The sequence below is a fragment of the Zingiber officinale genome, chromosome 8A (assembly GCF_018446385.1).
Source record: "Zingiber officinale cultivar Zhangliang chromosome 8A, Zo_v1.1, whole genome shotgun sequence".
Lineage (NCBI taxonomy): Eukaryota > Viridiplantae > Streptophyta > Magnoliopsida > Zingiberales > Zingiberaceae > Zingiber > Zingiber officinale.
In genome coordinates, this window is record NC_056000.1 from 79,870,472 (window position 1) to 79,885,569 (window position 15,098).

The window sequence follows — 15,098 nt, forward strand, 5'->3', positions numbered from 1 at the left end:
TATTATTCCCTCTCTTCTCTTCCTTGGTGTGGCCGGCTCCTAGTCTTCCTTTTCTCTTCTTCTTTAGTGGCCGGTGGCACCCTCTCTTGGAGTTCTCGTGGTGGCCAGATTTTGCTTGGAGAAGGAGAGAAAGAAGGCTTTGTTCTAGCATCCCTTGGAAATTGAAGGTTGGTGGCCAAAACTTGCAAGGAAGAAGGTGGTGGTGGTTCTCATCTTGGTAGATCGTCGCCCACACGACGTCTAAGATAAGAAGAGGAATACGATAGAAGATCAAGAGGTTGTTGCTTATAAAGAAATGTATAACTAGTAATTTTATTCCGCATCATACTAATTTTCTTTGTATAGATTTTGAAATACCAAACACAAGAGACATATAATTCTAGGTTTCGAATTTGTGATTCGAGTTTGTGTTTTTTATTTTTTTTGAACTTGTGATTCAATTGTTCTTTTTGGTTAAACCTAGGGTTACTATAAGGAAATTAAATATTAAATTTCGTTGAAAGGCTTTGTCTAGGAAGTGGTGGATGCTCCCATACCCAAAAAGGCCTAGTGCCTCACCATGTTTAACTTGGAAGACGATCTCTGAAATTAATATTTAATTGAATTTGTAACATGGGTGGATTTGGATCAATAATGTTAAGTATCGTTTGCGATTCAAGTCTAAACCTCTAAGAATAGATAAGTTAAATTTGGAATCAATAATGTTAAGTTCTATTTGCGATTCCTAATTTAATTTCTAAAGAACACAATAGGTTGTTAGGAATGGTTCAGGATTTGTACAAAATTTTTTTACAGGAGAACCGGTACGATATTCCGAGTATCAACCAACACGGTCTTCTCCAATCGAGAATTGCATACCCCGACCCTTATCAGAATCCCACATCTAGTGTAATATCCGCAAACCAATGGTTAATTAAGAGGGTTCGTTCAATTGAATTAAGAATTTCTTAAATATAGATAGATTTAAATTAATTAGATTAATATATAATTATGGATTAATCAATTATGTATAATAGGAATAAGGAATATATATATATATATATATACACACGAATCTGATATCCTGCGCGACGCGCACAGTGCGCGACTGTGCGCATCGCGCAGGATATCAGCTTTGTTTTTTTTTTAATTTTTTTTTAAAATTTTGAATTAAAAAAATAATTAAAATATTTTTTAAAAATTTTATTTTAGGATTTATGATTCTCAATTGGGTTATAATTTATAAGATAATTTTATTTTTAAGATTTTATCTCTAGGGTTTAGGTTTTCCAATTGGATTATAGTATTTAGTAAAAAGAAAAATTTAAAATAAAATAAATTTAAATATTTACGGAGTATTAAAATATGTTTAGGGGATATATTCAGGATTAGAGATTTATATAAGAAAATATTAATTTTTTAAAAAATTTTAAAACTAAAAGCAATAATATATTGTATGTTATTTTATTATTATTATTATTATTTTAAATTTTGAATTAAAAAAATTAATTAAAATATTTTTTTAAGATTTTATTTTAGGTCAATGCTTCTTAATTGAGTTATAATTTTCAAGCTATTTTTTTTTAAAGATTTTACCTCTAGGATTTAGGCTTCCTAGTTGGATTATAGTATTTAGTAAAAAAAAAAGTAAAATGAAATAAATTTAAGTATTTATAGAGTATTGTAATATATTTAGGTGATATATTTATGTATTATGGATTCATCTAAGGAATTATTAATTTTTTTAATTCAAAATCGAAAAAAATAATTAAAAAAAATCTGATATGCTGCGCGCGCACAGTCGCGCACTGTGCGGCGCGCAGCATATCAGGATTATATATATATATATATATATATATATATATATATATATATATATTGGAGATTTTAATTGAAGATATGGATATGTCTTCAACGTGAAATTATGTATATGATATATATAGATAGATATAAGAGATTTGATTCAATATTAAATTAATGACGACGTGTATTTTTTTAAAGAACTATAATATGTTAATCATTATGTATATATGATATATATATGGAAATATATAATTTGATTCAATATCAAATTAATGACTTAGTATTAATAAACTCTAATATGAATTAAAAATATTACCATGTATAGCTAATATATATGGATTTATATAAATATAGAATTATTAAATGAAATTATATAATCATGATATAGGTTTCTATTTAGATTTAGTATCAAGATCTATAAGAATAATATATGGGACTTATCATCTAACTAGTAAGTAAATAAAAGTATATGAATTTATATGCCTAATACGTGAATTAAATATTTCTATATTTGTATGATAGATGGATATCTAATTAATATGGAAATAAAATATTTATACGATATAAAATACATAATAGGAATTATATAGTTGTAAACGTGTAAACTATAGTATCATAAATATATTTTATAAATATGTATATGTAATATGTAATATTTAATATAAATTATATAAAAAACGTATGTATAATAAATTTTAATATGTGAATTAAATATTAATATGTATATATATGATATAGATATGGATATATATAGGAAATTTTATTCAATATCAAATTGACGGCTTGGTATACATATAATAAGATTAATATGATATAGTTGATATAATTTAGACAAAATTAACGTCTCCACTTTATATAAAAACCCTCACCTAGAACCCAACATGTGATATTCATTGCCGCCGGCCCTAAGAAGATTTCCCCCACCCTTTGTTTCTCCATCGGTACTAGAGTTTCAAGGGAACACAAGGAGTAATAGCTAAGTACTTAAGGCATGTTCTCTATCTTGTTAAGACTTTAATTAGTTTCTATAACTTATGGAATTTGGATCCTATGACTTCTAATAATCTTTACTGTTGTAGGAAGATAATCTCATGGTTTAGGTTCTTTTCTTATGCTCCAAATTATTGTATTGATGTGGATTTCAGATTTGATAGAGTCTAGTTTGGGTGGTTTTAATTCCTACATGCGGCAACTATAAGTGTAATCATCTTAGTTTTTAATTATGTCTCTATGTCCGATTCTTGGGTTAAGGCATTTCACTATAACTTGCTAACGTGTTTCTCTCATCCGAAGTTAAGAGAAATTTATTTGGTTGAAAATTATTTACACAAGAGATGTCATGAAATTCACTATTAATTGTTTTCATGTTCATGCAATGGAGCCATGCAGTAGGTTACTTTTGATTTCCATGAAGTAACATTTTTGCACGCTTAAGGAGATACTTGCATATATAATGGTGGACACTTATCTACACGTCCTTTTCTATCTTGTGATATAAATGAATTTTTATGGCTATATTGCATATAATTCTACCAATTCATTTCTTTATTTTATAATGGGACCTAGATGATTTATGAATAATTTGGATGAAATGGAAAAACGTTCCTCATAATTCAACCAACGGAATTAAAAATCAGAATATAGTTTGGTAGAATTAGCTTTAAGATATTTATCCCCTTGGTTCTTAAGAGATTTCATGCATGAGTTAATGCTCCTACATTTGTTGCTAGGTAGAAGTAGCCAATTTTGGATGTACAAGTGTAGGCTTAATTTATGATATGAATTTACATGTTTACATTTAGGTTTACAATTATGCCATGTTTATGTTTATGCATGTTCACATTATGTTTATGCATAGAATGATGTGAAATCCATGTTTAAGCTTATGATATGAATTTGCATGCTATGTTAAGATTTACGATCATGCTCATGTTTAGGTAGTGATCAAGTTTATGTTAAGTGCATGATTAAGTTTATGTCTATGTTTATGCAATTATGTAGTTGAATGTGATCGATGTCCTTAGCCCGGGAGCTCACCAATTTTACGTGGTTGAGTGTGACTGTGTCCTTAGCCCGAGAGCTCACCCAATTTTACGTGGTCGAGTGTGACTGGTGTTCTTAGTTCGGGAGCTCACCAAATTTACGTGGTCGAGTGTGACTGGTGTCCTTAGCCCGGGAGCTCACCAATTTTACGTGGTCGAGTGTGACCGGTGCCCTTATAGTCCAGGAGCTCACCAAATTTTACGTGGTCGAGTGTGACCGGTGTCCTTAGCCTGGGAGCTCACCAAAATTCTATGTGATTGAGCGCGACCGGTGCCCTTAGCCCGGGAGCTCACCAAACTATGTAGTTGAGTGTGACTGGTGACCTTAGCCCGGGAGCTCATTAACTCTATGTGATTATGATCTTTTCCATGTTTAGCTTATTTACATGCTTATGCTTCTGTTCATCCATAGTATACCAGCTAGTATGCTTATGCCTATGTTTATATACATGCTCACGATTATATTTATTTCATGCTTAGTTTAATTACATGTTTATGCAATCTTATACTTCTGTTCATCTATAGTATGTATGTTTATGCCAGCTAGTATGTTTATGCCTATGTTTATATACATGCTCATGATTATATATATTTCATGCTTAGTTTAATTACATACTTATGCTTATGCTTCTGTTCATCCATGGTAAGTACGTTTATGCCAGCTAATATGCCTATGCCTATGTTTATATACATGCTCTTGGTTGTGTCTATTTTATACTTAGCTTACGTACATGCTTAGGCTAATATTTATGTTTGTATGCCTATATAGACGTCTATGCTCATGTCCATGATGTGTTAGTAGGTAAGACCTAAGTTACCTTTGATGTGGTTTCCCTTAGTATACTATTATAGACGCTAACTAATGCATAACATTGTTTTGAACATGCTGAGTTTCTCGACTCATAGTTTATATCTCTTTTTTTTTTAGACAATGAGATGAATGAGATATGAGACATTGACTAGTGAGCCAACTCAGAACAAGGGCAGTACAACCCGAACACTTTCTAGATTAATTCCGTATGTAGTTATGTTTTCTTTCGAATCGTCTATGTAATTTTATTTGAAGTAAGGAACCATTATGGAAGTATGTGTAAGTGACGTCCGCAGGTTATGTATTATATATATGTTTTAAAAAAACTAGGGGTGTTACATCTAAACTTCAATCTGTTGAAAATCGAATATCCCGACTTGTCGGAATCACACATCCAGTCTTCAACCAATCATGAATCAAATATCCTGACTAGGGTTAGTCAACCATGCACACTCGGTAACAAGGTTAGATCGCAATACGTCTAACTTTAACCTATTTATCATTAATCAAAACTTAGGTTTGACCATCAGTGTTGACTGCACTAACAGGAAGAAAAGGAAGAGAGAAAGATATCGCATGGAGCAATGAGACAAAGATATACAAAAAGAGCAAACACGAGAAAGGAGAAGAAGAAAAGTTACTATAGTTCGGTAGCGTGCCTATTCCACAAAAACAGTCAGTTTTATTAGAATTCTCTTTACACAATTGAATCATATTCCATAATTCTTGTGATTATATAATAAATTTACAATGATCCCTATAAATAGTGTATAAATCCTAGACCCAATAAAATCATAATAGAATTTTATTATAAAAAATCACAACAGAATTTTATTATGAAAAATCATAATAAAATTTTGTTATATAAAATCGTAATAGAATTTTATTATGAAAAATTTTAACAGATTTTTTTACCATTACATTATTCTTAATCTAAGTATAAGCATACGACAACAAATTCATTAGCAAATTTTAAATAGTGAAAAAATAAAACTTTAAAGGAAAATATCTTCGTACACCTCAGCCTAAGTTATTTGTTTCCTGATTTTCTTACTCAGATATTCCTTAAACAGATCAGCAGCATCTTCGCCTCCGCCCCGTCCCTCGCCACGCAAAACGTCTGGTTCGCCGTGTCGTTGGCCTGGCCAGCAGCGTGCCAGATTCCGCAAGGTGCAGCGAGTACGCCGGCGCGACATTGGCGTCGAACATACCCCATAACTTCTCTGACGTCGCCCCTGGCTGAAGGTCATCGTCGTAGATGTAAGTGGGCACTGGCACGCTTGGGTTCTTGGGCGTGCCGATGCTGTTGAGCACGTGACGGAGGAGGCTGCTGTTGTAGGTGTTGGCGTTGTCGGCGGTGGGATCGCCCCTGTGCGGCCACTCGGATTCCATCACCACCACGGCCACAGGTGGGTCCCACGACTGCTATCCAAGAACAACGATGGGACGTCATAGGTGATTCGTCTCTGCCTCGGAAGTAGATGGATCATGGAAAGAGGCATGAGCTTATTGCAAATCATTCATTCCGAATATTACCACCAATTTTTTTTTGGAATGGCATTTTCAGAAAAGGATTGTGAAAATGATTTTTTTTTTTTAAAGAAAAGGAACACGAACGCCGGAGGAAAAACAAAAAACAAAGAAATCAAAAGGAGTGTAGCTGCTTAATCGAAAGCAGCATAAGCTTATTGGAAATTACTGATTCAATTATCGTCTATAAAAATGTTCTAGATAAAAATATTGTTCACTTTCCGGAACGAAAATGTAATGAAATAGAATCTTTACACCGCCACGACGATAAAAAGAAAATCGAGAGGAGTAGGATGAGTAAAAACCTACGCCGTCAAATGAGTAGACTTAAACATCAGGATCAAACAAATTGAACTAATTAAAATTAATTAATATCCAATTAACCGTTCAATCGATTAATACTAAATAGAGAATCATCAATCAAACTTCCTTTCCGATTCAAATATATCATCAGTCGACTTCTTAATATAAACAATAGATTGATGATATTAAGATTTAACCAAATTTTAAAATATTAAACCGAATAAATTTTAAAAATTGATATATATATATATATATATATATATATATATATATATATATATTTGAATTATTAATAAATTTTAAAATTATTTTTAGTATGAAAAAAAATTAAAATTATTTTTAGTGGGAAAAGATAAAAAAAATATTAATATAATTTTATTTTTGACTTCCTCAAAATTAATTAGTAAATGATCTAGATTCTTAATAATAAGATAAATAAGATCTACTATAAATATAAATAAATTAGTTTTAAAATCAATCATTTTGAAAAATAATTGTCTCTATAAATTTTTATAGCTTTTCTCGTTGATTAAATCAAATATCACGTGATTCACAACACTAATATTTTTTTCACTAGATAAAAATAATATTTTTTATCTTATGATTCTTATCTTTACTAATGAATTTTATCTATAACCTTTTTTGACTAATGAATTTTTTTCAATGATTTAATTATGATCTTATCTCTACTCTTACTCAAACTCCACTATATAAACTCACTTCCACCTCTCTCTCTGCAACATTGTCTCTTCGTTGCCTTTTAGGATGGATTTCCAGAGATCCCCATTTTGCTTCTCTTCCTTCATCGTCTTCTTCCTTTTACTCTCTTTCGAGCCAAGTCAGGCTTCCAATGCCGGTCACGGTCTCAGCCGCGAGTCCTTCCCGAAGGGATTCGTGTTTGGGACAGCAGCATCTGCTTACCAAGTGGAAGGGATGGCGCTCAAAGGAGGCAGAGGACCCAGTATTTGGGACGCATTCGTTAGAATCCCAAGTAATTTTTAATCGTGATGCTGTTTCTGTTTATTTTGCTTCGTATCCTCTTCAGATCTGTGTGGGTTAATGTTGAGGTGTTGCGTAATGCTTAAAGGGGGCTTTTTTTTTTTCTTCTTCTGGTGAATGCAGATACAATCGCTGGCAACGCTACTGCTGATGTTACAGTTGATGAGTATCATCGTTACAAGGTTATCCTTTCTCTTGTTCATTTCCCCCCTTTTTTCTCTCAATTGTAATTACGAGAGCAAAACAGTGATGATTTACTACAGGTTGAGTTTTAAAACAGCACCAAACTATAACTCTGCTTTAATAACAGTTGTATCTTTGATCTTTAGTTTTTAGTTACATAAAATTATGTATTGGAGAAAGATCATCAAAAGGATCACAAGGGCTGGCTACATTATAAAAAAGCATGGACGTTTTATTTTTATTTGTGTCCCTTGTACTTTTATTGCCTGATGTGTCATAATTGAGCTGAAGCTTGTAAGATATATGCATTTGTAATTTGTTGACATCCTAAAGAATTCAATATGTAAGATATAAGCATTTGAAGTTGTTGTTTTTCTCTCTTCAATTTATGACCAAATGATCAATGCAGGAAGATGTTGATATCATGAAAGATTTCAATTTCGATGCGTATCGATTCTCAATTTCTTGGAGTAGAATATTTCCAAGTAATGAATATCTCTGTGTTTTTTATTTTCTTATATTCAGTCTGAACTTTCAATTTAAGTACATTTTTCATATAAAATTTCTCATCTAGATGGAACGGGTAAAGTCAATTGGGAAGGTGTAGATTATTACAATAGGCTAATTGATTACTTGATACAACAAGGTATGTTAAATTTTCAATTTAGCAATGAGCAATATGTTTCTCATATATATATATGTTTTAAAAATTTTTGGTTTGAAATAGGCATTACTCCATATGCAAATCTTTATCACTACGATCTTCCTTTGGCTCTTAATGAGGAGTACTTGGGTTGGTTAAGCCCGAAGATTGTGTAAGTTTTAAAGGTTATGAACCATGTTTTTTATATTCATTAGTAGTTGAACCTATTTGATAATTTTGTTATATTATTTGATATGTGTTTTAGGGATGCATTTGCGGACTATGCCGATTTTTGTTTTGAGAGATTTGGTGATAGAGTCAAGAATTGGTTCACCTTTAATGAACCTAGGTGTATAGCGGCTCTTGGGTATGATGATGGTCTTCATGCCCCAGGGAGATGTACTGGTTGTAAAGCTGGGGGAAACTCGACCATTGAGCCTTATATTGCGGCACATAATCTTATCCTATCTCATGCAACTGCAGTGAAAAGATATCGTGAAAAATATCAAGTAAGTTGTACTTTGTTCATTGAGTTATATTTGGTGAATAAAATGAAATATGATTCCTCATCCAAGATGTGTTTCTTGTATAAACTCGATTCAGAAAGAACAAAAAGGCATGATTGGAATCCTTTTGGATTTTGTATGGTATGAACCTTATACTTACTCAGTGCAAGATAAAGCCGCAGCTCAAAGAGCTAGGGATTTCCACATTGGATGGTGAGACCTTGTTTCAGTTCATTTGATTTTTTTAAAAACATTTTTCATGTTTGATTGAGAAATAAAATTTCAATTGTATTAAAGGATGATTTATTCATTCAATTAATTGTTTTTTCTTTGTAGGTTCCTTCACCCTCTAACTTATGGATACTATCCAGAATCAATGCAAGTCATTGTCAAAGAAAGACTTCCTAAATTTAATGAAGAACAAGTGGAAATGGTGAAAGGTTCATACGATTATGTGGGGGTCAATCAATATACATCTTTTTATATGAAGGATGCCGGAGTAGTTGATCCGAAGCCTGTTAGCTATCAAGCTGACTGGCATGTCGAATACAAATGTTAGATTTTCTCGAACTTTTTTGATAATGACTCGATCAATGATATTTTATGTTATACTAATATTATTTATTTTCTGATTATCTTTTAGACGATCGAGATGGTGTGCCAATTGGTCCCCTGGTAAATTTATTTTGTATTTTTTTCACTAAATGTTATTATTTTCATATCTTATGCTATACAAAACAATGTCATTTCTTCATTTTTTTTTTATGATACTCAACTTGAATTTCGTTAATAGTGATTGAATATTTAAGTTTAAACATGGTTTTATACAAAAGAGTAGCATTTCATAGATTGTGTTATATAGATTTGTCTTTTGGTGACAAAGTTTGTACATTCTAGTATGATGGATTGTATTAGCATTGAATCTAAATGTTTTTTTTTAGGCTAATTCGTATTGGCTCTACATAGTTCCATGGGGAATCTACAAAGCCGTGACCTATGTGAAGGAAACTTACCACAATCCCGTCATCATTCTAGCCGAGAATGGTAAATCTTATTTCGATTTGTTTTCCAAATATCCAAATATTCATCCATCGTAACGAAGTTGTTCATCACAGGAATGGATCAGCCAGGAAATGCCACTCTTCCAGAAGTTTTGCAAGATACAACGAGAGTTAACTACTTCAAGAGTTATATAACTAACTTAAAGAGGGCTATGGATGACGGCGCTACGGTGATAGGATATTTTGCATGGTCTCTTCTCGACAATTTTGAATGGGCGTTGGGCTACACATCGAGATTTGGTATAGTATATGTAGATTTCAAGAACAAGAAGCGGTTCCCCAAGAATTCAGCTTATTGGTTCAAAAAAATTCTACAAAGAAAGTCGGATTAAGTGATCAAGTTCGATTTAGATTAAGTTTATTGGAGTTTTCTTATTAGGGTTTGTTTAATAAAAGCACAATTTAAGTGAAATCTTTGTGTGCAAATTAATTCAATTTTTGATCTTTTGCAATCTTTGTACTATCCTATCATGTAAACATTGAAGAGCACCGAGTAAGGCAAGTTATTGAATGATCATCGATTGCAAGTGATCATCTAGCATGGGTGATCTTCCCCATTTAATATCCTTTCAAGTAAACATGCTAAAACTACTAGGCACACCAAAAATGAATTGTTCAAATTAAAAAAATTCATAAAAAATTTTAGTACAATTAAAAAATGCATACAAAATTTTAAATATTTTAAATTACATATCAAAATATTATGATATGAAAATTTTATAAAGGAAATCATTTTTAAATTGCTCATTTAAATAAGTGGAAAATCATTTATTTTTTCCTTCTCAAATATGTTCTGATTCTATTAAATAAGGCGTCTTCTTCAATAGTCTCAATCCTCTGATTCGAATCCGTAGTCAATCCTATTTTCGATAAGAACAGTCGATAATTGAATCTATTTTTTTCTATTATTTTACTAAATCGGTGTTCAGGAATAGTGGAGTTGAGTTTCTCAACCCTTTAATCTCAATCCTCTCCCAAATCAAGAGAATGAGGAAGCGGAGAAGGAGAACATCGCCTTGTGCCATTCTCCGGCGGTGGCCAAGAGAGCTACTTTTGTGTCTTCGCCACCGCGGCCCCTTCCCCCAGCCGACCACCTACCAAGAGAAATCGCATCACCCTCAGCGAACTCCAATTCCTCTCCAATACCACCTCCAAGCTATCTACGTTTGATCACTCCGTCCCTCATTCCAAGGGCAAGACAAAGATCAAGAAGGCGGCAACGCTCGGCCCGGTGGCTTTCTCCGATGAGATCAGTCCAAGCGAAAATCCCTAGATGTGTACGTCCTATGCATCAAATATATGCTAGTACCTCATATCTATGGAGGTTTGTGGTTCAATGTTACTTTCTTGCTGGATTAGTTTCGTCAGGGATTTATCTGGTTAATTTTTAGGTGATTATTTTTTTTTCACTGACTAAAGAAATAATGAAAATCACTCATTAAATTATTTATCTAAATAAATATACTGTTTACTTTCCGGAACATAACTATGAAGTATATATTAACGAGAAGTTACGACACTGGCAAATAGACAAAATGTATAAAATCTTAGAGGAGTAGGAAGAGTGACACCTACACATTTGCCAAATTGTATAAAATCTTAGAGGAGTAGGAAGAGTGACACCTTCACCCTTAATAAGTTCATAATATTCCTTTAGCTCCATGGTTCCCAAAGGGATTCAAAATTATCGGGAGTTGATGAATTAATACAATAAATTAATTAATTTAAAAATATAAATAAAAAATATTGAATATTAAAATTTCAAATTATAGAATAAAAGTATTTAATCGCTAACCCATTCAAAAGTATGGAAGTAAAATATTATTGAAATGATATTTTTTATACAAACTTATTAATTATTATATAGTTATCAATTTTTTAACCAATTCTAGTTTAGTATATAAACGACAATAAAATCTATCAAAAACTCTTCAGCAATCTCGTTAAGAACTGTTTTAACTCTTATCCCAACAATTTTTTTCTTTCTAAATTTCATAATTATTTAATTTTTGATTATTTATAATTATAAAAATCACAATACAAATCTAATAACAATTGTAACATCAATAATTCTCAAATATCGCAACTAGTGAATTATTTTTCCAAAATTTACAATAGTAAATTTTTAGGTTAAAAAATTCAAACTTGAAAAATGTATAAACATTATGGCCCAATATTATGGGGAAGGATCCTCTGGTCCGTAAATACTAGACTATTTCCTAGTCTGGCATTTATATTGGTGGGAGGTAATGACCCCCCACATGTTTAACATGTGGGGGCCATTGCCTCCTACCAATCCGCCTTTCCTGGTCCAAGAGTGGACCAGGAAAGGTGGTCTAGAGGATCCCATCCTCAATATTTTCGTAATTCAAATAATTGTAACCAAGGTCAACCCTAAACTTTGAAGGGCTTGGTGAAAAAAAAGGTCCTTTAAATTCAGATAAAAAATAATAAAATCAATACTATATAAATAATTCATTAACAAAATACAAACTAAAATCCATAATAATAAAAATATTATATTCCACATGACTAATAATCAATATTATAAAAGGAAAAAGAACTATTACAATTAACTATTAAAAACTGATCTTCTTGTATTTTTATCTGGAAAGTTATCAATCAATTTTTCATAATTGAGTTTCTCTAAAAACTCATTCTCAATCAAAATCATAGCCAATACATTCAATCTTGTTTGGGTCATGGTTGATGTCAAACAAGATTTCAACAATTTCAATTTAAAAAAGCTTCTTTTTGCAAATGCAACAGTCACCGGAAGAAATAGTTAATAATATCCTGTATACAATGAATGAATTCGGGAAACAATTTATTTGCAAAAAAAATTAGTATTTCACTTGCTGTTGTTGTTTTCTTTGGTCATATGTTGTATGATTTTCATTTCTTGATATAAGTCATCTCCATCCAAATATGAAACATCTTGTCTTCTACTCTTTTTTCTTTGTAATTTCTTTTCAAGATTCTTGCAATGAGATTTCAAGTCCTCATCAATCAATGAACTCAACTTTTCAGTCGTGAAAAGAAATCCAAAAAGATCTTCATATTCCTCATATTGCTCAAATCTTTTCTTCAATGACCCAATTGTTTGATCTACTACGTACAAGAAATAATGAACTCTAAAAGCTTTCTCAACAAATTCTTGAGGTATTTTGGAAGACTCACATGTAACCTCATCAAAATGTTTTTTTCTATACATTTGTCTTTTTTCAGGAAAACAAAATCAATCTCCATTGTTGAAGCAAGTTCTTTTGCTATATTAATAGCTTATCCAAATCCAGATTTCTATACTCTTCAAAAGAAGCAATTAGCCCCTTAACTTTGGTCATAGCAATGCCAATAAGCATGTTTTCAGATTGTAAGCCTTTGATAACAATGTTAACTTTACCCAATATGTCATACCAAATAATCATACTCACTAAAAACTCAAAATTTCCAAGTTCAAATGTTGCTAAAGACTTCGCTTCACTTCTTATTTTAGAGTCGGTGTCTTTTTCTTCTACAACTTGAAGTAAAGCTTCTTTGATTTGTTGAGCTTGAAGTACCATTGCTTTCATACTTTCAGTACGACTTTCCCATCGAGTGATTTGCAATGGCATGAGAGTTAAACCTTTTATCGTCACATGATCTATCAAAATCTTCCACCTCTTTGTAGAATGAGAAAACATTGTATAAATCCGTTGTACTACTCCAACAAATCTTTCGCTTTTCCATAGGAATTTGCACTATCACAAAGTGTTAAATTCAAATAATGATAGCCACATGGAGTGTATAATGCTCTAGGATATATATCCAAAAGGCATATTTGCTCCATTCTCATATCGTTGCCCTCTCACATTATCAATATCGGGATCAAAACTTTTCAACACATTTTGCCGTTCTTCAAACAACCCTTGTCCTGTTGTATCATCCACTTTTAAAAATCCCAACAAGTATTCTTCTACTTTCATTGTGCTTGTAGAAACATCAACACATCTTATAATCAAAGTCATTTGCTCTTGGTTATTAACATCAGGAGTGCAATCAAGTATTACAGAAAAGAACTTAGCTTTTTTAATGTTTTTAAGAATAGAACTCTTGATTTGAGAAGCTAACAAACATATCAATTCATTCTGAATTTTTTGACTAAGATAATGATGATGTGTATTTCTTTCAATATGCTCCTTCATCACTGAGTCCCACTCAGCAATCATCTCAACAGCAGCCATAAAATTTCCATTGTTATCATAATAAAGCTTTTCATTACTACCATGAAATGCTATATTTTGTTTAACCAAAAATCTCACAAGTGAAATTAATCGGTATAATACCTTCCTCCATTGCTCTTTTGCCTTCTTGGTTTGATCTTGAATAGCATGATCAATTGTTGTACCCTTTATTAACCTGATATGCGATTTAGACCAACTAACATAATAATTGATATGCTCAATACTTGTCTCATGTTATTTAAGTCTACTACTAAGATGCCCCCAATCATAGTATCCGTCATTTGTTAGTTGACTTGGTTGAGATCCCCTTTTAAACAACTTGCAACAAAAACAAAATGTTTTATCAAGTGCTTTTGAATAGACCAACCAATCTCTATGGTGTTTTTGACCATTTGGCAAAATACGAGTATAGAAATCTGAAGAGAATCGTCTATTTGATTTATCTTTGGGACCTTTTCCTGTTAATACATCTCTTATAGGACCCTTTTCCACTAATTGATCCTTCCACTTGGGATCTAAATTCTCCTAATTTTTTGGATCCAAAATGTCAAGTGGAATCGATGAACTTGGGACACTTGGTTCTTCATAGATGACATTAATAACATCATCATCACTTTCATAATAATTATTTTCGAAGTATAAGTCATCATCACTTTCATTGCCTTCAATCTCATTCACATCTCCCTCTATATCATTTTCAATGGCTAAGCCTTCATGTAATTCATTACAATTGTTTTCTTGTTCTTCTTCAATGACACATTGCCTACGACCAACCCTTTAATTACCCACCTTAATTCCTAGATATCAAAAAACCACATTTTTCAAAAGGAAAAAATACTTTAATTTGATGCTGAAACCAACAATCGATGGAAAGTATAATCCAACCAAACATATTTAAGCAAAACAATAGATCATAGATGTATAAGTAGAGATGGAAACTTGATACGCCAATCTGATGCTGCAATAACGGCCACGAAGACCAGAGGTGATTGTAAAATTGTGAATCTGTGATGAT

General features: G+C 31.9%; 1 protein-coding gene across 1 annotated transcript; it reads left to right on the forward strand.

Moving 5' to 3' along the window:
* The first annotated feature begins 7,205 nt into the window (after positions 1–7,205).
* LOC122009687 (beta-glucosidase 26-like) lies at positions 7,206–10,369 on the forward strand. Its single transcript, XM_042565949.1, has 11 exons — positions 7,206–7,459; positions 7,591–7,649; positions 8,060–8,135; positions 8,225–8,296; positions 8,378–8,465; positions 8,559–8,802; positions 8,897–9,012; positions 9,136–9,353; positions 9,443–9,474; positions 9,741–9,843; positions 9,915–10,369. The coding sequence occupies exons 1-11, from the start codon at positions 7,234–7,236 to the stop codon at positions 10,190–10,192; spliced, it is 1,512 nt and encodes a 503-aa protein (XP_042421883.1). The 5' UTR covers positions 7,206–7,233; the 3' UTR covers positions 10,193–10,369.
* The last annotated feature ends 4,729 nt before the right edge of the window (positions 10,370–15,098 follow it).